The sequence below is a fragment of the Oryza sativa genome, chromosome 1 (assembly GCF_034140825.1).
Source record: "Oryza sativa Japonica Group chromosome 1, ASM3414082v1".
Taxonomy (NCBI): Eukaryota; Viridiplantae; Streptophyta; class Magnoliopsida; order Poales; family Poaceae; genus Oryza; species Oryza sativa.
Genome location: NC_089035.1, coordinates 26,493,994 through 26,517,591, shown reverse-complemented (window position 1 = coordinate 26,517,591; position 23,598 = coordinate 26,493,994). Strand labels below are relative to the sequence as shown.

At 46.2% G+C, this 23,598-nt stretch overlaps 4 protein-coding genes and 1 long non-coding RNA gene across 5 annotated transcripts; 4 read left to right on the top strand and 1 right to left on the bottom strand.

The window, feature by feature from the left end:
• Positions 1-1,168: 1,168 nt before the first annotated feature.
• LOC112939862 (uncharacterized) lies at positions 1,169-2,959 on the top strand. The gene is made up of 2 exons (XR_003243751.2): positions 1,169-1,707; positions 1,924-2,959. It is a non-coding gene; the product is annotated as an uncharacterized lncRNA (long non-coding RNA).
• A 1,362-nt stretch (positions 2,960-4,321) lies between these two features.
• Positions 4,322-4,904, top strand: LOC4325912 (uncharacterized). Its single transcript, XM_015787470.3, has one exon. The coding sequence runs from the start codon at positions 4,453-4,455 to the stop codon at positions 4,675-4,677; it is 225 nt and encodes a 74-aa protein (XP_015642956.1). The 5' UTR covers positions 4,322-4,452; the 3' UTR covers positions 4,678-4,904.
• A 1,421-nt stretch (positions 4,905-6,325) lies between these two features.
• On the top strand, positions 6,326-7,871 carry LOC136357074 (uncharacterized). Its single transcript, XM_066311816.1, has one exon. The coding sequence runs from the start codon at positions 6,326-6,328 to the stop codon at positions 7,460-7,462; it is 1,137 nt and encodes a 378-aa protein (XP_066167913.1). The 3' UTR covers positions 7,463-7,871.
• A 4,027-nt stretch (positions 7,872-11,898) lies between these two features.
• Positions 11,899-12,598, bottom strand: LOC4326568 (oleosin). The gene has a single exon (XM_015793076.3). It carries the CDS (start codon positions 12,544-12,546, stop codon positions 12,040-12,042), a length of 507 nt encoding a protein of 168 aa, XP_015648562.1. The 5' UTR covers positions 12,547-12,598; the 3' UTR covers positions 11,899-12,039.
• A 277-nt stretch (positions 12,599-12,875) lies between these two features.
• On the top strand, positions 12,876-18,416 carry LOC4326567 (mitogen-activated protein kinase 16-like). The gene is made up of 10 exons (NM_001398035.1): positions 12,876-13,245; positions 13,346-13,882; positions 13,995-14,054; positions 14,296-14,445; positions 15,939-16,094; positions 16,192-16,329; positions 16,412-16,485; positions 16,677-16,778; positions 17,153-17,351; positions 18,024-18,416. The coding sequence occupies exons 1-10, from the start codon at positions 13,054-13,056 to the stop codon at positions 18,096-18,098; spliced, it is 1,683 nt and encodes a 560-aa protein (NP_001384964.1). The 5' UTR covers positions 12,876-13,053; the 3' UTR covers positions 18,099-18,416.
• The last annotated feature ends 5,182 nt before the right edge of the window (positions 18,417-23,598 follow it).

Sequence of the window (23,598 nt, the reverse complement as noted above, 5' to 3'; positions counted from 1 at the left end):
TCACTGTTGATTACGTTGCTAGCTAGACTGGATGATTTGTTGGCACCGATATATTGGAGGAGGCTATAATTAATGGGTAGTATGGTACTGTCAACCAGCCCCTCAGTTAGTCTAACATGTTAGTGTTGTTTTACTTGGTCAGCACCAAGCTCCCAACAATAACTACCAAAGAAAACTTCCAATGCTAATATAACCCAACATTGGTTGCCGAAACCTTTAATTAGCCATATATATCTGATAAACGAATTACAAGATGTATCAAATGACAATAATCTATTAAAAAATAATCACAATACATGTAAATTTCAAGTATTATATTTTTTACATGGATAGGAAATCATATAATTATATTTAGACCATACAAAATTATATTTATGTGCATACGGTATATAATTAGCTACATGCATCAGTATTAAAGATTTCTTGCACGTGTTAGCTTGTTGTAGGCTTGATCTAACGTGCTAGCATGTAAAATCTTCTACTGATCATAGCTCAGGATATAGAGGATGCAGTAATCGTCAAGAATAAAGGGAAGCTTAAACGAAAAATGCTTAAACTAACTAATCATGTAATTAGATAATCGATTAGCAGATGCTAAGCAAGAATGCAACTTTGTGGGAGACCAGGCCTCCCTCCGCCCCTCCCTAGTTTCGCCCCGCATGCTAGCTAGCTATTTTATCGACTGCTACAATTTTTTCTCATCAGGTATTAATATCTGGGTTTGGATTGAACCTTGTTCATAACGGATATTTTATTTGTAACCAAACGAAATAAATAATAGGTGACGTAATCTATTAATAGTGTAGTTGGCTTACAATCTTAGCTGGCTAAATAAAACAAGCTATCAATATATCAAAACTGCTAAAATGGTTTTCACTTTAGGGCTGGCCTGAATCGGTAGAATTAGATTACATTTAAGGGTCTAGTGGAAAAAGTGCACCGAAGATCCCTGAACTTATCATCGGGATAAAAAATATTCTCGAACCGCAAAACCAAATATGCGGGATCCCTTAACTATACAAAACCGATCACCCGAGGTTATTCGGTGGTTTTAATCTACGTGGCAGTTGAGTCAGCATGGGACTCACGTGGACCCCACATATCAGCGTGCCACGTCATCACCCTTTATTTACCATCTTCTCTCCCTTCCTCCTCCTCTCTCTCTCTCAATCTTGTCTCTGCAGGCCGCCGGCGGGTGGGGAGGAGGCCGGCGGGGAGCTCCTCCTGCGTGATCGCGAGCTCCGCGGTCGGACACGTCGCCGAGGTCGCCGCGTACCGCCTCATCTTCTCAACTCGCACCACTCGTTCTACGACGGGCTCTACGTCGGCGGCGTCGCCGACGCCCGCATCCGCCCGGCGCTCCGCACGTTGAAGCAGAACATGTCGCTGCTCCTCTCCGTGCTCATCGACCGCGTGCAGCCGGTGGCGGTGCAGGAGGCGAGCGAAGCAGCCAGGCGGAGTGGGGGGCGCCGTCGCCGATCAGCAGCCGCTCGTCGCCGGAGTAGGCGACGGCAAAGGAGCAGCTCAACGGGAGCTACTGGAGCACAACGGGCTGCTGGGTGGCGAGGAGGGCGACCGGAGCGGGTCGCGGGCAGGCAACCGGTGGCCACGGCAGGAGACGCTGGCGCTGCTCAAGATCCGGTCGGAGATGGACGTCGCCTTTCGGGAAGCCGTCCTCAAGGGCCCCCTCTAGGAGGAAGTCTCCAGGTTAGCTAGCTAGCTAACCTCTTAATGCCGAGAATTAATTAGTCATCCATATGCGCATGGTCAAAATTCGAGCTCAATTTTGGTTAGATTTTGCATATATCGTAGAATTAAGCTTGCTCGGCGCGCGACAACAAGGTAGCAGCTTAATTGCAGCGACGACGAAATGAGCACAGTGAGATGAAGTTTAATTTGTGGCTGCCATGGCGTGGCGTGCAGGAAGCTCGCGGAGATGGGGGTACAAGAGGAGCACCAAGGACGGCCGCGCCGGCCACGGCGACGGCAAGACCTAGCGCTTCTTCACCGAGCTCGAGGCCCTCCACGGCGCCGCCGCCTCCGCGCGCCCCCCGCCGCCGGTGTCCCTCGCGCCGGCGCCTGTGGCCATGGCGCCCGTTGGCCACCCCTGCGGGTCTCTCGGCGTTGCGCATCCGCCACTCCGCCTCGCCGTCGCCGGTCGCCCCACTCCGCCCATCGCCGCCCCGCTCCATCCCGCCGGCTTCGTGACGCGGATAATACAGAGAAGAGAGGGGGTGAGAGAGGAGGGGAAAGAGGAAGAAAGGTGGATAGGAGAGGAGAAGAAGAGGCTGACGTGTGGGTCCCACGCTGAGTTAGCTGTCATGTCGGAGAAAACCGGGTCGGAGAAAACCAGAGTCAAAACCGCTAGGGGACCTAGTGTGACATCCCGGCCCAGGGCTTAATAGTATTAATAAAATACTCATGTCAACAAGTTGCAACTTCTTTTCTGGAAGCCGATTTCAAAAGAACTCTAGGGTTAAGCGTGCTTGGCCTGGAGCAATTTGGGATGAGTGACCGACCGAGGAATTCTTTCCGGGTGTACACGAGTGAGGACAAAGTGTGCAGAAAAGGCATGTGTTGGCCTGTGAGGGCAGTCTATTACCTATAAAAGCTACCAGATGTAAGCGGGCCTGACTTGGGAGAGGCAAGACGTTACATAGCGCATGGCTGGTGTGGACCGGGAGTGGTGCACTGGACACGTTGCAACTTCTTTTCCGGAAGCCGATTTTCAAAGAACTCCAGGGTTAAGCGTGCTTGGCCTGGAGCAATATAAGCGGGCCCTGCCTCAATGTGCACTGGTTTTGTAAGTTGGGGGATGCGTTGTATCTGGTTTTGTGGTTGAAGGATGATTTGTAACCCGATGACAAGTTGAGGGACCTTCGGTGTACTTTTTCCAGGGTCTAGTCAGTTTGAAGGAACTGAACTGTTTTTTTTGTGAAAATCCTATCAAATTTTCATATCTCAAGTGAAAACCATAATTTCAAGCGATTCTCGATTATTCAACGAGAGCCGAATTACAATCACTTTATGTTTGTAAGCCATTCGAAAGAAATTGAAAGAGAAAGGGATAATCTTTCGAACAATAATTAGTCAAGACGACGTTTCTAACAGAAGTCTGAACTTGCGATGACGCAAGTGAGGGCCTGAGAGTTGGGTACGGAGACAAGATGGAGCCCACCTTTGGCCAAAGGCCTTGTATCGTTCGATATTGGACTTGTTTAGTTCTAAACTTTTTCTTCAAACTTTTAACTTTTTCATTACATCTAAACTTTCCTACACACATAAACTTCCAACTTTTCCATCACATCGTTCCAATTTCAACCAAACTTTCAATTTTAGCGTGAACTAAACACACCCATAAGAGTTAAGTTTAGGGTGTGTTTAGTTCACGCTAAAATTAAAAATTTAGTTGAAATTGGAACGATGTAACGGAAAAGTTGAAAGTTTGTGTATGTAGGAAAGTTTTGATGTGATGAAAAATTAGAAAGTTTGAAGAAAAAGTTTGGAACTAAACTCGGCCTTAATAGTATAGCCAACTACTAGCTCCAAATCATTTATAGCCAATATAATAGCCAATTCATACAATAGTTGTTTACTCTCTCCATTCCAAAATATAGGATACATCTACTTTTTAAAGTGGTTTCATAATATAAGGCATGCATGCATGCATATAATTAATTAGCACATTCTCTCCTCTAAATTATTATTATTTTAAATCCTATACTCACAAGATTTTTAATTCTATTGGTTGCATGTATTGTATTGATTGAGGTGATTCATGATAACCATGAAATATTAATTATTTCTTGGTATTTGGGTTAAGGGTGGTTGTGCCTTATATTTTGAAATGGAGGGAGTACTATACTATTAATAATACCCGGTCTCACCTATCATACACACGTTACATCTTAAAGATCGTGCTACAGATCTATAGCACACTACTCTTCTCTCTCTTTTTTATCTTTTTAAAATATATTTATAGCTCCTGCTTTGTACTTGCTCCAATAGGCAACGAAAAGCAATGCTTTAAAAAATACTACGATACCGTTTCTCTTGCTCTGAAACGAGAATCTGTGTTCCAGAAAGCTCCGTTACGAACAGTGCACGTGTCGACTCAAGATTTGGGCTCTGCCTTCCCCAAGCAAACGTGGCAATCTTCTACGGACGACTCATCGCCTCCCTTTACACCAAACTCACCAAGACAGACACTAGCAGCGCCCCACGTACGTAGCCCCCTTCCACCCCGCCACGCGTCCCTGATGGCTGATGCGAAGCTTTCATAGCCCCTGCTTATTTAAGCCCGTACTCCGTGGAGGCGTGTATCCGCAATCCCTTGCTCATTCGATCCATCAACACAGGCATTCCAAGCAGAGGCGCTAGTAGAGCTCGTCGATCGGCAAGCAAGCGGCGAGGCGGAGGACTTCGGTTTCGTGCGGCGGCGGCAGCGAGGAGATGGCTTACGTGCCGGTGTGCGTGCAGTGCGGGACGCACAGCAACCCGTGCAGGTGCAAGGTGCTCGGCCCGACGCTGGGTTTCGTGGCGTTCGTGGTGGCCGGCGTCGTGGAGTGGCCGCTCGGCGCGTTCGTGTACCTGTTCCGCCACCGCAAGGGTCGCCGCATCATGGGGCACCCGGCCAACGTCGTCTACCCGCGGATCACCAGCGCGATCCCCATCTAATCGACCCGGCGTCCGCTGAAAAGGTGGGAAAAAAAATACTTGACCGGCGCGATCAATATATAGGCGGCCGGTGGGAATGTGCCGTAATTAAATGTGTGTTTATGTTTTATAAACGCTTTCGACATGTTCAATAAAAACCCTGGTTCATGCTGTAACTTCTAAGCATCGACGTGGATGTATGTATATGTACGTAATATTTCTCATCAATGTAAATGGTTATTCCAGCATGGCTACTCAGGTGCAGAGAGATCGTGACTTCGTTGTGTTGAACAATTAGTTGTGGCCTGTGGGCTTGTTTCTGCTAGAGTACATATGACCTACGTTGAGCGTTAAAGCCCAACAAATCAGCACAATGAGGCTGCCATATGGCCCCAAATCATTGACCAGCGCACGGCCGGCCTACCGGTAAGCAGAATCAACTGCTAAAACGCCGCGCAGGGAGGGCGAGAGAGACCCGCCGCTGCCGTCCTTGCAGCCGCGCCCGGCTTTCCGGCGACCGCTCGGGCGGGGGCGGCGGCGAGGCGGAGGGAAGGATGGAGGGGGTGGCGTCGGTGGGCGGTCGAGGCCTCGAGGGTGTTCGTGTTGCCCCAGCGACGGGAGCGACAGGGACGGGGAAAAGAATCATACGGGGAAAATATTGGCACGTAGCTATATGCATATAATTTAAACAATTATATAAAAAATTCATAAATTTTAATTGGCACCTAGATATATACATGTAATTTAAACAATTATATAAAAAATTCATAAAATTTAAACAATTATATAAAAAATTCATAAAATTTAATAAGATAGACTATGATGATATAAGACACTATACAAACATGCAAGTCTAAATTTGATCGACTATAAAGAAACAAAATTAACAAATTTTATCTGTGATGTACGGGTACTATTCACTGTCTGATTTTATTTTTTTTTTCTCTAGTTATAGATCAAATTTAGTCGCGTATGTTTGTGTATAGTCGTATATCATCACAATCGATGTTATTAACTTTTTTCAATTTTTTTATAACTATTTGAGTCGCATGCTACCGTGGCATCTAGGTACACCTTGTCCCGCAGCACTGGTGTTGCTAGAGCAGGTATAACAGCATACTTCCATAGTTCCATTAGGGCATCACCAATGTATATGGTAAAGTGGTCCATATAGATGGGACTCACATAAATAGTTTATCCCTATGGTAATCTCCGCAATGCATATATATACAAGGTATTATTAGTAGAAGAGAGAGGAGTAGAGATAGATAATATAATTTATTCCATATGGGTAGCCCATATGCATATGGGTATCTTTTGCTATTTTTTTATATGAACTAATTGCATAATAGTAATAGATGGCTGAATGGAATATTCATTGTTTATGGATTATTTTTATACCACATTGTAGATGTCTATACGACTGAAATACCTGACCGTATGGAGCTTCCCATACCAAATCGTCCGTAGTGCATATATAGTAGTAGTAATAACTTAACATAACTGCTCACACGTTACCTGTACGGATGTACATGCATCCGAATCCTATTGTTCACAGGAACCGTAAACAAACCGAATGTGTGTATATATATCCACGTACTACATCGGTACAAGATCGAGTCTATCTCGCTCGATCGTGGTGCGTCACGTACTCGATATGGATATGGATATGGAGATCGAACCGCACCAAATTCTTCCCGACGATCTTGTCCTCGAGATCATCGCGAGAAGCAGTCCTGCTACGATCATCCGCTGCGGTGCCATCTCAAAACCCCTGCGCCGCCGCATCCTCCATCCGGCCTTCCTCCGTCGCCTCCGCGTTGTCAATGCTGGGGACGACACCGGCAATTCCCGATGCGGATTCGTCCCATCTCTCCTCCTCGGCTTGTACCGCCGAGCAAAAGACCTGTGCAGCCCGCTGGCTTTGGTGCCACCTGATACAGCCGGCGCCGCGAGCATTGCCACATCGCTGGCCCTCGTCCCGCCCGCGACACCGATCAACCATGGCGCCAACCACAGCGCGTGCATCTTTGGTCCCTACCTGCCCCTGTCATCGCGCAGGTCCCTCATAGTCCTCCGCCGGCGGTGCAGGGTCATCGGCCACCAAGACTATCTCCACAGCGGGCTCACCGTGTGCAACCCAGTGTCAGGCGAGCGTTGGGTGCTCCCGCCCCACGAGGTGTCCGACGAGACCGTCGTCCTCCTCGACGTCAACCACAACGACCAGGCGATTGGAACCCACTCGTTCAAGTTGCTCGCCGCGCAGCTGCTAGTGAGCCCTGCCAGGACGCTCATCTTCCAAGTCTTCTCCTCCGACGAGCGCGAGTGGGGCACTCCCGTTGCCTGCCCCATCTACAGGATTTGCTTATCCGACGGCGACTCCAATGTTGTCGTCCTGCGCGGCGCCGTCTACTGGTTGTGCTGCGAATACTCGGGTTACAGCATCCTCAGCCTAAAGCGACGAGGCGACGGCGGGGAGCCGAAGGCTTCACTAGTGAACCTCCCGGAGTCGTGCAAATCCGGGATGCACAACATGTGCCTCGCGCTATCGCCGGCCGCGGCGGCGGACGACGGCACGAGCAACGCAGCATTGCTGAGCGTGGTCGTCCACGGAAGCGACCGCATTCTCGTGTGGGTCCGCAGACTCCGCACCACCGCGCGAGGGAGGTCACGCCGCTGGGAGCTGCGTCACGTTATCCGCGAGAATAGCATCAGGCGGCCTGGATTTTCGCGACGGATGGTTGAGAGGAAGGTGGCTCGTGCGGTTCTGCGAGGGGAGTGGCGCCCTCGTTTTGGAGGGGGATGAGGGCGACAGTCCTCTGCTGCTCGACCTACAACGCAGGGTGTTGAATAAGCTCGAGACGGTTAGCTGGGACGACTCGTGCAAGTTGCCTTGCCCGTACGAGTTAGATCTGATCTCCTACATGCTGTTCGTAATGAAAACTTTCTGATTCTGGTTTTTTACTTTTAAATTCATTCATGTATGGGACGGTTTCGAATTCTATCTATTCAAATGCCGGTTGCTGATCTTTTCTCAGTGCTGTACTCTTTTCAGTGAAAACACACTTGTAAGTGTTGTTTTCCATGTGTTTGATCGCTATCTGGTGTAATGCAGTACCTATGTTTTAAGATGTGAACGAATTGGGTGCTCTACTACGTCACATAAGACACGGGGACGAGTCAAGATATAGAAAAGGCATAATTTAATTTGGATTGAGATCCCAACTAGTATCATATTTCATACACGAGTGATGGCGAGTTGGCAACAACAGTTCAGAGGAGCACCATATATTCAGACTTCCATATTATTGTTCCTTAACGTCTGAATATAAGTTCACATCGATACAATGGCTTTTCAAATGGTAGCCTCGACCAATTTAGGAGGAATCAACAAGTTCGCCAAAGATTCCTTCTTACGGATGGCTCCATTTTTATCATCTGGGCCTAGTGCCTTCTCCCGGAGCTTCTCCAGCTTCTCCCTTACTTTTCTCTTGTTCTCTTGCCTGGAGGTTCTTGCTTCTGCAGGACCAGCCACCAGAAGCGTTGCTATGAACGCAGACGACATGTATGACAGTGCATCTCTACGGGATAAACTGCTTGTTAGCCTTGATTCATGTACAGTGGTTGCCTGCAGGAAACAAATTGCTAATTAACAGGGGAGCGGTTTATGCCAGAACTGAAGAAGAATCCATATAACACGATAATTTAGATTACAAGAAGCAGAGGAGTATAGCTTCAAGGGGTCACTGTTTCTGAAGATATGGAAGACAAAGTTAACCAAATAGGGCCTACATTTTTTTTGAAGGAAGGCAAAAGCTTTGCCTTGTATATTAATAGTAGAGCAGGAAAAATTATACAGTGTTAGTCGACAAAAAACGACAAACCCAACTGACACGGTTAATCAAATAGGGCCTATATAACCAAAGATTGACATGCATGGACATATCAAAATCCAATTACTGGTTTGTTTTGTTAGTATGAATAGTCTCTATGATGGAGGATTTCGTTATCAAACTTGGATCTAATCATCCAAGTATGAACTATCCAACTTTCATCTATTAATTAATTTTCACCACCAAGGGGATGGACATATATAGTAGAATAACTGAATATGCATAGATGCAGTGCAATACATACATAAAAAAAATGTTAAACCTGTCAGCATAAAAATACAGCAGGATTTTGCACCTAATAATCCATTCAATACCTGAGTGTTCTGAATCAATCTAATAAAACATATTGTATGCACCTATAGCTTTGACATATTTTTCTAGAAAAAAATTAACAGCTTTTGACATATTTGTAGGAATGTAGGCACCAAAGTACTGCTTAAAAATCCAAGAAATGACAAGAGAAACTGGTCATCAATTGGTGATGAAACATAGCAGGCATAGCATTTTTCAATATAACATCACTGAACCACCCGGCTCTACTTCTGATTAGTACTATTTCCGAAGTGAAGCGTGTTCATCATATCTGACATTCTTGTGCATATAAAACCTACAGTTGATTCTTGCAAGTTGCCTTAATACAAAGTACTTCTGAAAGTAGCAGCTGCTCATCCAGGCCCCATCGCATACAGGGGAGATCTATCTTTCCATCCTCATGAGAGATGACCTCCAGTCCCCTGTTTCCCCAATCTATCAACCTATCCTACTCGTTCTAGGCCTCTAGCTAATAAAAAGAACATTTCGTGGTTCAGCTCATGCATATTGGATCCCAGCATCCCACGATGTTATTCCGGAAAACGGAAGCAGTTCATCCCAAACGAAACAGTGGAAACTGGAAAGGGAATTTCAGAGATCCGGCAAAGCCAAGATACTCGGTACCTGGTTGTGCCTGCAGCAAGTCACAGTCATCATCCGTGGCCTTCTGACGGCGTAGCCATTTCTCGCCGTCGCCGGAAGGCCAAGGATTGGAGGGAGAAGCTGCAGAGCCGTGATTACCATTATTGCGGCTACTTGGGACTTGGGAGCTGGGAAGGTGGCGCTGGTGATGGATTGTGGTAGTGCCGTAGAAGACAAGTGCTACACTGCTACCTGACTGCTTGTTTTCTTCACACTTCTGCATAGTTCCACTTGTGGACAAAACCACTAGGAAACGGAAGCACGGAACTATAGTTTGGAATTTAGGAGCCTTGCACCAGGAACAAGGATGAAGTACTGTAATTTTGCTTTGATCTACGAACGCTAATAATTCCTCTTTAAAAAATACTACTCTCTCCGTTCATATTGACTTTTTCTTAATCAAAGTTCATTAGATTTGACCAAAACTAATAGAAAAAAAAGACAAATTTTGCTACTGGAGACTGCTAATATGTGGCTTTAGCCCTAAAACACTGTCCAAACTCACTTTTGGGGGAAAACACTCCACAAACGTGGTAATTTGCCAGTGGACACCGCGCCGATTAAAATAATAATTTCCGGTTGAAGATGAGAGAAAAATCACGTGAAATGTAATGCCCTTGGCTCACATGTCAGCTCTCTTATCTCTCTTCTCTCTATCCCCTCCTTCCAGCGTTCTGATGGCGGCGGTGGCGGGAGGGCGAGGGCGGAGCGGCCGCGGCGACACACGGGCAGGATGGCGGCAGCCTCCTTCCGGCTCAGAACTCGACCGCCCAAGCGAGGTCCTCCAAGACAAGCACTATCGTGCGGCCGCTGCCGCTGACGACGCACCGGAGCTCCGTGAGTCGCCGCTCTGCCTCCTCCCTCAGTCAACAATTGCCACATTCAAGCGCGCCCAGGTGCACCAGCGGTGGGGCTTCGTCGAGACCCAGCAGCAGCCGGTGCTCGCCGAGTGCGCTGCCGCGGCTGAGGCGGCGGCGCGGGTAGCCGTGGAAAGGATTAGGCGCGGCGCGGCGAGGCAACACGCGCAGGTGGTCACCCTCACCGTGTCCCGGTTCCACAGCACGCCGAGGGAGGGGGCGGAGCAGCGACTCGCGGAGCTCCGGTCTGCTGTCAGCGGCAGCGGCTGCGCGATGGTGCTCGTTGTGGAGGACCTCGCGAGAGCGGCCTAGTTTTGGGCCGGAAGGAGGCCGCCACCATCCTACCCGCGCGTCGCCATGGCCGCTCCGTCCTCGCCCTCCCGCCACCGCTGCTGTCGGAACTCTGGAAGGAGGGGATAGAGAGAAGAGAGATAAGAGAGCTGACATGTGGGCCCAAGGGCATTTTTGACATTTCACGTGATTTCTCTCTCCTCTTCAATCGGAAATTATTATTTTGATCGGCGCGGTGTCCATTGGTAAATTACCATGTTTATGGAGTGTTTTCCCGCAAATGTAAGTTTGGGCAGTGTGTTAAGGCTAAAATCACATATTAGCAGTGTCCTCTAGCAAAATTTACCTAGAAAAATTAGCAACATCCACGACACCAAATTAGTCTCATTAAATTTAGTATAAAATATATTTTAATAATATATTTATTTATTATTAAAAATATTAGTATATTATTTTACAAACTCGATTAAACTTTAAAAGTTTAACTAAGAGAAAAAAAATAGAGTAGTAAATATCTTAGGTAGGCTTATCCATGTCTATATTCCAAACTTAGGCCGAAAAACAGCCCACTGGCCTTAATGGGCCGAAACTGCACCAGGCTTTAAAATAGCAGGCAGCAGCTGCGTGCTGTCAAGTGTTAGGCCATTTGATTGAAAGGAAGTTCGAATTTTAAAGGATGTTATTTCTATAAAAATTTTTCTATATTACCCTCTGAATCGAAGAAATGAATCGTACGAAATTCCTATGGAATATCTTTTCCACGTAAATTTTAGAGAAAATTTAACATAAGGTAGAACCTTATAGAAAGAATTATTTGAGTCTTTATCTCTACTCAAATTTCTGTATTTTTTCTATGGCTCAATCAAACTATCATTCCTATGTTTTTTATATATTTAACAATCATCTATTTTATACTTATATTTTTATCAGAATCATATATTTTCCCTATTTCTCCGTTTTTTCAGTCTTGTTTGCGATTCAGAGGTGCCCATAACAAATAGCACCGTCCATCGATCGAGTGTACAGGACACAGATGCGACGACCGAGCACAGGTTACTCTCGCTGCTTTCCCAGCATGTAGTTAACCCATCGAGTCTGGCAATGCAGGTTGGCAGCACTGTGTCGGTCACCAGCCGCCACGGGACACCAATTATATATGCTGGTAATTAACCAGACCCGAACAGGTCAAAAGGATCATCCCCAACCGATCGAGACCGCGCCAATCTAACCAGCCACATCACGCCACATTATAGTTGCAAACTTGCAATATATATAGCGCTCAAGGCGTGACACTACAAAACATATGGCATGGAGACACGCACGGCGACACCGAGAGTACGTCCGCGAGAGTCGAGACGCCACACGCGGCAAGGAGAGCCGCGTGCCGCCTACGCCCCGGGAGCGGCGTCCTTCACGTGGACGCGGGGGCGCGCGCCGTACTCCCGCGCGTAGTAGCCCATCCAGCCGCTCGCGGTGCCCGCGCCGACGTCGTAGTCCACCCGGTGTGCGCCCACGGGTCGACGATGCCGCCCCGTGAAGTACCGGTACGCCCACGTGCCGGCCGCCACCGCGCCCACGGCGAGGCACCAGCCGATGATCGAGGCGGCCCCGGAGACGAAGACCGCGGCGGCCATCGGCACCCAGAGAGGGCTGGTGAGGAGCAGGAGCGGGCTGAGGACGACAAGCGCGACGAAGGCGACGGTGAGCGTGACGCCCGCGAGGACAAGGAGCGCCGCGAGGGTGACAGCCAGGGCGAGGAAACCGACGAGCCTCGCGGAGTCGTACGCGTGATGCTGGATGCGCCGGCGGAGCGGGAGGTCCGTGTGCGCTTGGCCGCGCAGCGGCCGGGGCGGACCGGGTAAGGCTGCGCGCGCGGCGGGTGGTCGGTCTGCCATATCAAGAAGCCAAGAAAGATGGACCAGGACTCTAGGACTAGGAGAGTGAATCGGTGATCGTGGGATGACGATGGGAGGTTAAAGGTGCGTGTTCGTAATGACCGGCGACGTGTGGCAGCTCCGGGGTATTGCAACGGCATGCACCGCGACGTGTGGCGCCGATGAGCACAGTACAACTGCAGAAGAAGCCTTCGCATGTTTTCACAGGCCTAACAGGGCCGCGTACTGGGCTTAGCCAGTCTCTTGCCCATTAGATTCACTTGCTAGCCCAAATCAGGAGGCTTCCCTTGCCGTGCACCCGGCACGCCCACGTAGGCCGGAGCCGCCCGCACATCCCCGTGACGGCCGCGAAGGCGAGCACACCCACGCCATGGGACCTTCGGCTTCCCTTCTCCCCCTTCGCCCGCGCCCTGCGCGCCCGCGGTGATCGGGCGTCCACTGCCAGCGCGCGCTCCCGTTCCGCCGCTCCCTTCGCCGGTTCGCCCGCCACGACGCATATGGCTCCTCATGCCCGCTCCCATCGCACCTCCCCTCTGCCCCCTCGCCTTATCCGCATCCCCAACCGCCACTACAGGCAGCGGCGCAGCACCAGAGAGCGGAGGCGGCGGGAGGAGCGGGATTCGGAGGGGGAGCGCGGCCACGGAGGGGCACACGGGGGCGCAACAGGGTCGGGCGCTCGGCGCCATGGATGCTAAGAAGGTGCGCGGGCTTAGGACCCCACCGTGCCCCCCAAATCGCTGCGATTTTGTGGTTGTTCGGGACGCGGGTCTGATCGGTTCGCTCCGTCGTGCGCGCACAGGGCTCGGGGGAGCCGGAGTTCTTCAGCGAGTACGGCGATGCGAGCCGGTACGAGGTCACCGAGGTGGTCGGCAAGGGCAGCTACGGCGTGGTGGCCGCCGCCGTCGACACTCACACCGGCGGGCGCGTCGCCATCAAGAAGATCAACGACGTCTTCGAGCACATCTCCGACGCCACCCGCATCCTCCGCGAGATCAAGCTACTCCGCCTCCTGCGCCACCCGGACATCGTCGAGATCAAGCACATCATGCTCCCACCCTCCCGCCGCGAGTTTCGCGACATTTACATTATCTTCGAACTCATGGAGTCCGATCTCCACCAGGTCATCAAGGCCAACGACGACCTCACCCCCGAGCACCACCAGTTCTTCCTCTACCAGCTGCTTCGTGGGATGAAGTACATTCATGCCGCCAGCGTCTTCCACCGGGACCTCAAGCCCAAGAACATTCTTGCCAATGCTGATTGCAAGGTCAAGATTTGTGACTTCGGCCTTGCTCGAGTGTCCTTCGACGACACTCCGTCCGCGATATTCTGGACGGTAAAAGAACAATCCTAGTACTAGTACAGTCAGATATGTTGAGAATTGTGTTAGCCCTTAAGCACCCATCATAGTTTGAATTTTAATTCGTTTTGTGGTCCTTTTGTCGTAGGATTACGTGGCAACAAGATGGTATCGCGCTCCAGAGTTGTGCGGCTCTTTCTTTTCAAAGGTCTGCAAATTTTCGTCATGCTAAAGCCTGAATTTTCTGCTCAATTTTACACAACCTGGTCATTTCGTTTCAGAGCTACTTTATCCCCATCCGAGATTATTGAGTTAATGCCGTACATTAAATCCTTTATGTTACAAAATAATGCCATGCTCTTGAACTATCGATACATATGCTTAGCATACCAATTTGGATAATTTCAAATGCACTTGCACCATACTAAACTCAAATGTGTTTTTTGCAGTACACTCCTGCAATTGATATTTGGAGCGTCGGTTGTATATTTGCTGAAATGCTTATGGGAAAGCCACTTTTTCCTGGAAAGAATGTGGTACATCAATTGGATCTCATGACCGACTTACTTGGCTCTCCTTCAGGAGAAACTATTTCCAGGGTGGGGTTCACTTTCCCAGTCTCCCTGCAAATCTGCAATTAGTTGGAGCCTGTCTTCTATGCAATTTCATTTAACCTTTTTCCTACTGATGGTCATTATCATTTCTTATACCCGGACATTTTTAGGAGGTTCAAATTAGCGGGCTGCGGGCATTTCTGTTATATTTAAACCTACAATTTATATAAATATCAGCAAAATTACTTTCTATCATGACAGCCTAAAAGATGATTACTTCAATGCAAGCTGTGTAGAGAATTCTGAACAATGTTTTAGCCAATTAGTTCATAGGTGAATCTGTCTGTGGTCCTAGAAACTTTCTACTCGCGCTGTATGGAACACATGAGGTTCGTGAGACACATCAAACAGTTCACTCATCACATATTTATTGGAAATAACTTAGTTATACTCAGGCTGCATAAGTAGTTTCAAAAATGCTGAGAATGGCTTGGCTCTTGTCTCTAGGATAATGTAGTGATGGAGTTTTCTTGTACTGGTGTTATTATACACAAACTATCTGCACCCCTATCAATATTGAAATACTCATAAGGTGAAACATCTACCTTTATATAAAGTATAAATGTAAACCAACCACTGTAAATTCGATGTGAAGCGTTTACTTAGTTTATAATGAATTATCTTCAATATTTTAAGGCATGTTTGTCCATGGTTGGCTTCTCCAATACTTAAGTTCATTTGAGGCTTTAGCTTATAAGCCTTTTTCCACTGCTTCAGTTTATTTGGAGATTATACTAGAAAACTGGCTCAGGGTTGATGTTAAGCTCTCCAAAACTACATATCTATTTTCAAGAACACAAATGGTGAAGATGAAGCTTGGAAGAACAAATCCGAAATTTATATTGCATTTACATTTTGAATACATTAGCCTTGATTTTTAATATTAATCAGTCTATCAATTAATTGTAGGATGAGTTCGATGATGGGGATACAACCTCTATATTTAAATATATGACATTGTTGACTTTATTCGGTATTTGGTGTTCAAAAGGCCATGTTTGGGGGAGCTTAAGATTCTAAGAATTTACTGGTTGGTAGCCAGCTTCTGAGAATCTGGGGAAGCTGCTAAACCCAGCTTAAGGCTTCTAATTCATTTTTTGAATTCTACAACTACAGATTCTTAGAATCTGAGTGGCAATCTAGACTGTTTAGGGAGCTCTTAATTCTTGGAGAAACTGCGGTTGCTAAAAGCTCCCTCTATAGGTCCTTTGACCACTATTTCTCTATTAGAATGTAATGATAATATCTAACAAAATTATAATATTGTTAAACGTACTTATAAAGAAAAATCTACCCATATGATTTTTATGTTTTCAAACTAAATATTTTGAGAGCTGTTGATGGTCAAAGTTCTAAAACATTGACCGAATAAAGTCAATAGAACACATTATGTGTCCACTGTTTTCTTCCAACAATCAGTTTTACAATTGAAGAAGTACCTTTAGAAATTATACTTCAAATTTTGATACTATTTGTAGATTCGGAATGAGAAAGCTCGACGATATTTGGGCAACATGAGAAAAAAGCCTCGAGTGCCTTTTTCTCAGAAATTTCCTGGTGCAGACCCAATGGCTCTCCATTTGCTTGAACGGTTACTTGCTTTTGATCCCAAGGATCGGCCAACTGCTGCAGAGGTAGGAATGTAGCTACTAGCCAGCATAGAGCAATTGCTCAAAAATGTTATTCTAATATTCGTTATCCATTATACTGATATTATAGTTATGTGTCAAGGCCTTAACAGATCCATACTTTACTGGATTGGCAAATTCGGAACGTGAACCCATAGCACAACCCATCTCAAAACTCGAGTTTGAGTTTGAGAGAAGGAAGCTAGCAAAAGATGATGTCCGGGAATTAATTTACAGAGAGGTACTGCTAATCTTTTCTACCATGAGGATTTTGGTAATAGTCTTTTCTTATGCATGGTGTCTCTCTCTCTCTCTATCTTTAGATATTAGAGTACCATCCTCAGATGATGCAGAAATATCTTCGTGGTGGGGATCAGTCAAACTTTTTGTACCCCAGGTCGGATGCACTATATAATGTTACCAACAGTTTCCACTATCTTTGTAAACTGTATGCAGTTCATTTATTCATTTTAATCATAGTGATACACACTGCAATCAATCGTGACTTATCATACTTCATTTTTTCATTCACACACACTATTGATTGTGGACATGTTGCAAATAAACTGATGGCTATGCTGTTGACAGTGGGGTGGATCGTTTTAAGAGGCAATTTGCTCATCTAGAAGAAGGTGTTGCTCAGGGTGACAAGACTAGCCCGCAGCTAAGGCAGCATGTTTCTTTACCAAGGCAATAGTTCTGTCTCATATTTCTACTGAAGACAATTTTCTTTTCTGAAGTAGAAAAAACCTATCGTGCCCCATTTCACTAAAGTGAAATTCCACAGTTCATTGGTTTATACTTTTCTATATGAACAAGACGTAGTCTGCATGCCTATGAGGTGGATCAAACACAAACACTTTTGACGTTATATATTAATGTCATTAAGCACTATGGCAACAAAGGGGAGTATTAAGAGTGCTTCCCTTGTTGAGACATCAACTAAAATTCACTGCCTTCAATAATACAATTTTTATAGATAGTGAAAATGGTTTACATTCCCGGCCTTTTCCATCTTTCAGTCTTTTTTCTCTTGATCTAATTTGTTTCACATATCGTTTCAGGGAAAGAGTTGTTAGGAATGGTGATGAACCTGATCCAACTGCAGATTACTGCATAAAGTTGCATGTAGGTGAGCAACCGGGGCACTCATCAGTGACAGATGGACTGAACAAGCCACTCTTAAGTGCTCGTAACTTCCTGAAGAGCGAAAGCATCGGTGCTTCCCAGTGTGTTGTCATAAAAGAAAAGCGAGAAAAAGATGTAAGTGATTTCATGCAGCAAATAATCGTAAGCATAATTATGTACATTGTCAGTTACTAAGTCAAAAGGTTTGATTATGTACCACTTTTTAAATCACAAGGTTATAAAAGGAATGTGCCTGTCTGAAGTGCAGTTGAAGGTTATAAAAGCAGATACCCATGTAGAACTTTATAGCCGACTCTGTTAAAACTTACAGAATCCCATGCTCATTACATCAAAACTTTCCTTCATGAATTTGCACAGTTTTTGTTGGCTGCCTTGCTTAGAACAAATTGTTTGTTCAGTGGAGCCAATTTACCATCCCAATGGCCTAGTGGCTCCTAACTTTCAGAAAAATGCTTCTAGATTCACTGAATGTTTAGGTGTCTTTTATGATTATGGCCACCGGATTATCATGGCTTCCCAAACTCCTAAACAGTATGATGTTTGCAAAAACTTTCTTTATCAACATTTCTTAAGAGACCTTTCTAAAATCAACTTATCAACCTTTTAATTTTTAATTCATTCATTTCTGCCCTCGAATAATTGTCATAAACTCACTTTTATCCATCATCCATCAGCACTTTCAAATCCTTCGGAGTTTCATATTTATAACTCGTGTTAATTTCTTAATTTCTCCCCTGATGCGGTAACAAATGTTCTAACTTCAGCTTTTTTCCCTGATGTATGCAGGAAGAATCTATGTCAGAATATATGAATGAAGCAGCTGATGGGGTGCCGCATAAGATTGCTCAATTGAAAACATAAGTATCTCTTACTGTACAGGTGATCAATCCATATAGCAGCACGTAGATATAGTCTAAACTTAAGAAGGGCAGATAAATGAATTAGATATTTAAGTAGCCACAGTTTTTCTCGGCTCCTTGTTGGGATCCATGTTGTGTTGAAATCTCTCCCCTGATTTTTTCGAGGAGCTAAGATATATTTGACTTCAGCTCCTGATTTTAGTCGATGGATTTCACTGTCACCCTATACTTTATTCTTAGCCGAGCATAGGAGACTTAGTCACTGATTAGATCATGTAACTAGTGATAACAATGTATCAACATATGCATGAATTAACTCATTAATCTTGTCTATTTCCCAGTCTGATAATAGTGAGCATGAAGCTGTTTTACTCTTTAGGTCTCGGTATCAATTAGGAGTATCAAATAGCAGAAAATTAGTTGTGTATGGTAGTGAAGTCTCTAAATTTACGCTACCTGTTTAGTGATATGTAGCAATCAAGGTCCTTGATTATTCAATTTCAAAATTTATCCAGTACTTTTAGCACAGTTGCTTTATCAAGTTCAATACAGCTGTTAGCAAGAATCTCTCACTGCAATTCGCGGGTTCATATAGTACTTTTACCATTGTTGCACGCCATGTTGTCCTAACGCGGTGCCCATCACTACCATGTGTACAAGACTACAAGTTCGTTGTGTACCGTCACAGGTCGCCGTACTGTTTGGTTGTGGCACTGTTGAACTTCAGTTCTAACATGACGCTGATGAGGTCACGAGTCACCCGGTAGGATGTTGGCCAGAATTATTTCAGGATTATTTGTATACCATTTTGAAAATGTTATATAGGGATGTACCTAAAGTTGGGATATGTATTCTAATCCCAAATATGGTGAATATGGCCATGCATGAAAAGTTTCAAAAACAAAATGAGAACATTCAGAAGATCAAAGAAAAAAATCATGCCAAAAAAATTGTAAAATACATTCTATACACGAAACAAATGGAAACCATTGAGCCATGTGGCCAATATGTTGTCTCATGTCATCTAATGTGCCTTCATTGAATTGTAAACATTTTAAAGTAGTCAAGGACTCAAATGAACGAAGTATAGAAACATAAATAAAAAAAATAGAATGATCCAGTTATCCTATTCAATGAATATGAAGTAGAGGTGACTATGGAGAGAACGTATCCTATACACGGAAGTCTTCATGTGCACGTACCGTTTACACCAACTAATAAATGTCATATTTTTTTAAAAAAAGATGTACATATATTGTCAATAATATTATATTTACGTGTAAAATCCCATCTTCAAATTCATCATACATAGGGAGAAAAAAAATCTTACAGATTTTCATTTATAGTCTTAAATTAAAACAGTCTAAATGTTTGTTTGTTATCGCTAAATATAATGAATTTGAGGTTAAAACTTTACATATAGCTGTAACTTATATGCATAATTTTTTCTTGATTTTTTTATATTTATTAGTTGGTGTGCACACAATGGTTGTGTCTTGTGTGTATATGTTCCTCAGGAAGTCCTTGTTGTGATGGAGTTGTTGATGCCTTATTCCATTCGCCAGGTTTGAAATTCGTGTGCCCACGATGGCGTACATCTTGCTACACTTTTAATAAGGGTTTAGCAAGGGATCAGGAATTTATCGACAATGTCTTTCTCTTTGAGCGGCCCGGGGTGTGATTCTTACATAGGTAAAATTCAATGGACTATCTTAAAAAAATGCTACAAGTTTTTTTAATGAAACTTTTAAGGGTGAATAGCTAATTTAGTCCTTCATATTTCATTTTGTCCACATAGATCCTCTAAATATTTGTTTTGGCCTAAAATCATCCTTGGGCCCACTTAATATGAAATATGGCTATTTCTAGTCAACAATTCTATTAGAAAAAGTCCCCTTTGCCCTTAATTTGTATACAACTATATAGTAGAAAAAAGAAAAACCCAAATAAATAAACAACATTGCATATGTACTTCCTATTATTTCAACATGTGCACATGAAACTTGAGCCTAATGGCTATCGTATATACTTGCAAGTACATGATTTATTTTTGGTTTACATAAACTGTTATGCATTATCTATAAAAAGAATTCATTGCATGCAAATTTTCTCTTATATATGCGAATGAGGGGGTATAAGTGTCATTTATCAAGAGAGTTGTTGGTTATGTGGGTTCAGGGATAAGTTTGAATTAAAATAAAAACTTGAAGGACTAACATGGACAGATTGAAACATTAAGGACTAAACTGATCATTGCATGAAACTTGAAGGACCACTTTGGTTATTCCCCCAACTTTTTAAATATAACTATAGTATATAATTATAATATTGTCGACGTTTGAGATCGTGACTATGGTATTTGGATTGTATGGGGATCGTTGGTACCAGGGTATATGCGAGATTGAGGTAAAAGAGATGGAGACAAGGATTTTTGTACAGGTTTAGGCCCCTTATCTGACAGGTAATAGCCCTACATCCTGTTGGCCAAAGCCGGTGTTGCTTTTTATTCATCTGGATCACACAAGTACAATATTTGGGATAACATATCTAGCTGTCGTCGACTTGGCGGCTAGATAACCAACTCGTAGTCGACGACAGGGCAGTCTTCCTTCTCGAATATGAACTCGTTGAGATCAGAGATGACGCTAGATCCCTCTTTCCGGCCTCCGCAAGGCACCAGATGGGATATGTCTAGACTCATCTCTGATGTCGAGATCTGGCGGCATATCTTGGCTTGTGTGTTGATATGTTGTTGTGGCTTCCATGGTGGGTGTCTTCTCTCCTCCTAGGGGGCTTGTATTTATATTCATAGATACCCCTTGTCCAAGTAAAACTAGAAAGACAAGTATGGATACGATCCGAGTAGTTCTTGTCATTTCCATATAGAACTCTATTCGTCCTTCCTTATCAGGAACTCCTTCTATATATAAGGTGGAACTCCTTCTATATATAAGGTATGATTTCGTATAAGACATATTTTATGGTGGGCCCTACCAAGTTTAGTCAACTACTATTAGATATGTGGTATCCATAACTGTCACGCCCTGAAGTTCCCCTCCCTTGCTCTAAATTCATAAAATAAATCGTTCGAAGAAATTGTTTAATTTAACCTAGAGATGAATCCCTAATTAATAAATGCAAATAATAATCGGAATCGGCATGTGGAATTTTTCTTGGATTCTACATGTCAAAATATGCTAACAGGATTTTTAGTGGAATTTTCAGAGCCTTGGAAATAATTTTAATCAATTAAAATAAGCAAAGTGCAATATTAAATCCCTGGGAAAATCCTTTTTCCTTTTATCTTTTCTTTTCCCTCCTTTTTCCTTTTCTTGGGCCGCCGGCCCATTTCCTCCCGCGCCGGCCCGCTCCTCCCTCCCACTCCCGAAGTTCACCCGGCCTCCCTCTCCCTCTCGGGCGCTGACAGGTGGGGCCCACCTGTCAGCCCTTTCCCTAACCTCCGGCCGCCCACGCCCGCGCCAACCGCCGTCGAAACCACCGCCCACGCCGCCGCGTATCCCGCTGCTCCCGCGCCCACTCCGCCCGTGCCGCACGCCCACGTCGCCGCTCACCTCCCGCTAGCTCGCGCGCCCGCAAACGGCGGGGGATTTGCTCTTTTCCCCACTCTCTCTCTCCTCCTCCACCTCCTCCACTACTCCGGCAAAATTGCGCCGTTCCCGGCCACGACTCGCCGCCCCCCTCCTATTTAAGCACGCCCGCACCTTCCTCTCTCTTTTTCCTTTCTCGGCCGAGCCCTCCCGAGCTCTCCATCGCTCCCGCGCCTCTCATCCCGCCTTCCGCCGCTCGCCGCCAAGCTCCGGCCGCACTCCGCCACCGCTAGAGCCGTCGCCGCACCGCGCCGACGACGCCGCCGGGTTCGCAAGCTTGTGCGCCACCCCGTCTGCCGTTTCCCCGGTCAATCCCGCCGCCGGAGCTTGCTTCTCCTCGCGCGCCGGTGAGTACCCCATGGCCGCCGCCTTCGACCGGCGAATCCGCTCGCTGTTAACCACCCCTCTCCCTCTAATCCCTCCCATCTTGTTCCCTAGGAGGTCTCGGAGCTCGTCCGCCTATCGTCGCCGTTCCCCGGTCGCTCGCCGTCGCCGTTCGCCGTCGTCTTTTCCCCCCACGCCGGCCAACTCGCGGTGAGGCGCCCCTCCCCCTCTTTTCCCCTTTCTCTCCCTCCTAGCGCCGTGCCGGGCCGAGCCGCCGCTGCGGCTGTGTGCCGCCGCCTTCGCGCCGCCGTCATCCGCCGCCGCTTTCCGCGCCTCCGGTTGCCGTCGCCGGCGACCGTGCGTGCGCGCCACCGCCCTCGCCATAACCGGTCGGCCGGTTTGAGGCCGAGCCGAGCCGACCGGGCATCTCCTCGTCCCCATGAGCCGCCGCTCGGTGGGGCCCGCTTGCCAGCCGCCCCTCTCTCTCCTTGAGTCACTGACCCGCGGGTCCCGCGTGTCGGCGCCACCCCTCCTTGTGCTGACGTCAGCCCTGGGATGAATTATTGCGCAATAAATTGATTAAGGGTTTTTCTTTTATAGTAAAAACACAAATAATCTTCTAAAAATCATAACTAATTCATCCGAGCTCCGATTAAATCCATTCAAGTCTCAGTAAATTCATAAAAATGTGTAGAATCCATTAAAAATGGCTTTGTTATCTGTTTCAGTAGTCTTATAGCATGTTTTGCTTGTGTGCTTTGTTTGTCGCGTAGATTTCGCCCGTTTCGTCGATTCGCGGTTTCTCGAAGACGTTGCTGTGGCCTCATCAGTGCGAGAGCAAGGCAAGTCATACATTGCAATTGATCATATTGTACCCAATTTACAAATGTCCCGCATTTCTATTAAATATTGCACTGTTTTACAATATCATGTGGGATTGGTCCTATTACCCAGCTATATGTTGTTTCCCTTACGCCATTGATAACTTGGGTATTAAAATGACTAGATGTTGGTTTAGGAGATGCTTAGCCATGCTTAGTTCAACTAGTGCACAAAAGGGGATCACATTAAAGCATAGACTTTGATTATTGGCAATAGCTTTAGATTAGTGCCACCGCAATGGTGTTGGTTAATTAAAATACACTACATGGTGGGCTGTGGGTGCATGGTTTTGCTAGTCGTGCCCATGGCGACTAAGGACCGGTTCGCGGGATGCCCTGGAAGAACTTATCGTACTTACCACAAGCCAGCGTGGGCAACGGCTGGGCTTGTAGTGTAGCTTTTCTCTAGCCGACGTACCCAGGCGAGGGTGGGCGTGATGGAGTTGGGTCGGCCGGGGTGTCCGGTTGATCGGCTTCCGGATTCACCGCGGCACGAAAGGGGGGCTGCCCGTTGCCTGCTGGGGACGGGGGCGAACCCTAAGGTGTGGTGCGATCGGTTAGAGGGGGTTATGCGAAGGGTCCTGTCACGGCCTCTTTCCGGTATGTCGTGGTGGCATGTCGGCGCACGGGAACGTGTCGTGGGGATGTGTCTTGTGGGTACAGTTGTACACCTCTGATCAGAGTAAAA

Coding starts and splice junctions, on each gene's coding strand:
- LOC136357074 (XM_066311816.1), top strand. CDS start 6,326: ATGGAGATCGAACCGCACCAAATTCTTCCCGACGATCTTGTCCTCGAG.
- LOC4326567 (NM_001398035.1), top strand. CDS start 13,054: ATGCCCGCTCCCATCGCACCTCCCCTCTGCCCCCTCGCCTTATCCGCA. Junction 16,095..16,191: donor ATCGGCCAACTGCTGCAGAG/GTAGGAATGTAG, acceptor TTATGTGTCAAG/GCCTTAACAGATCCATACTT. Junction 16,486..16,676: donor TCAAACTTTTTGTACCCCAG/GTCGGATGCACT, acceptor TGCTGTTGACAG/TGGGGTGGATCGTTTTAAGA.
- LOC4325912 (XM_015787470.3), top strand. CDS start 4,453: ATGGCTTACGTGCCGGTGTGCGTGCAGTGCGGGACGCACAGCAACCCG.
- LOC4326568 (XM_015793076.3), bottom strand. CDS start 12,546: ATGGCAGACCGACCACCCGCCGCGCGCGCAGCCTTACCCGGTCCGCCC.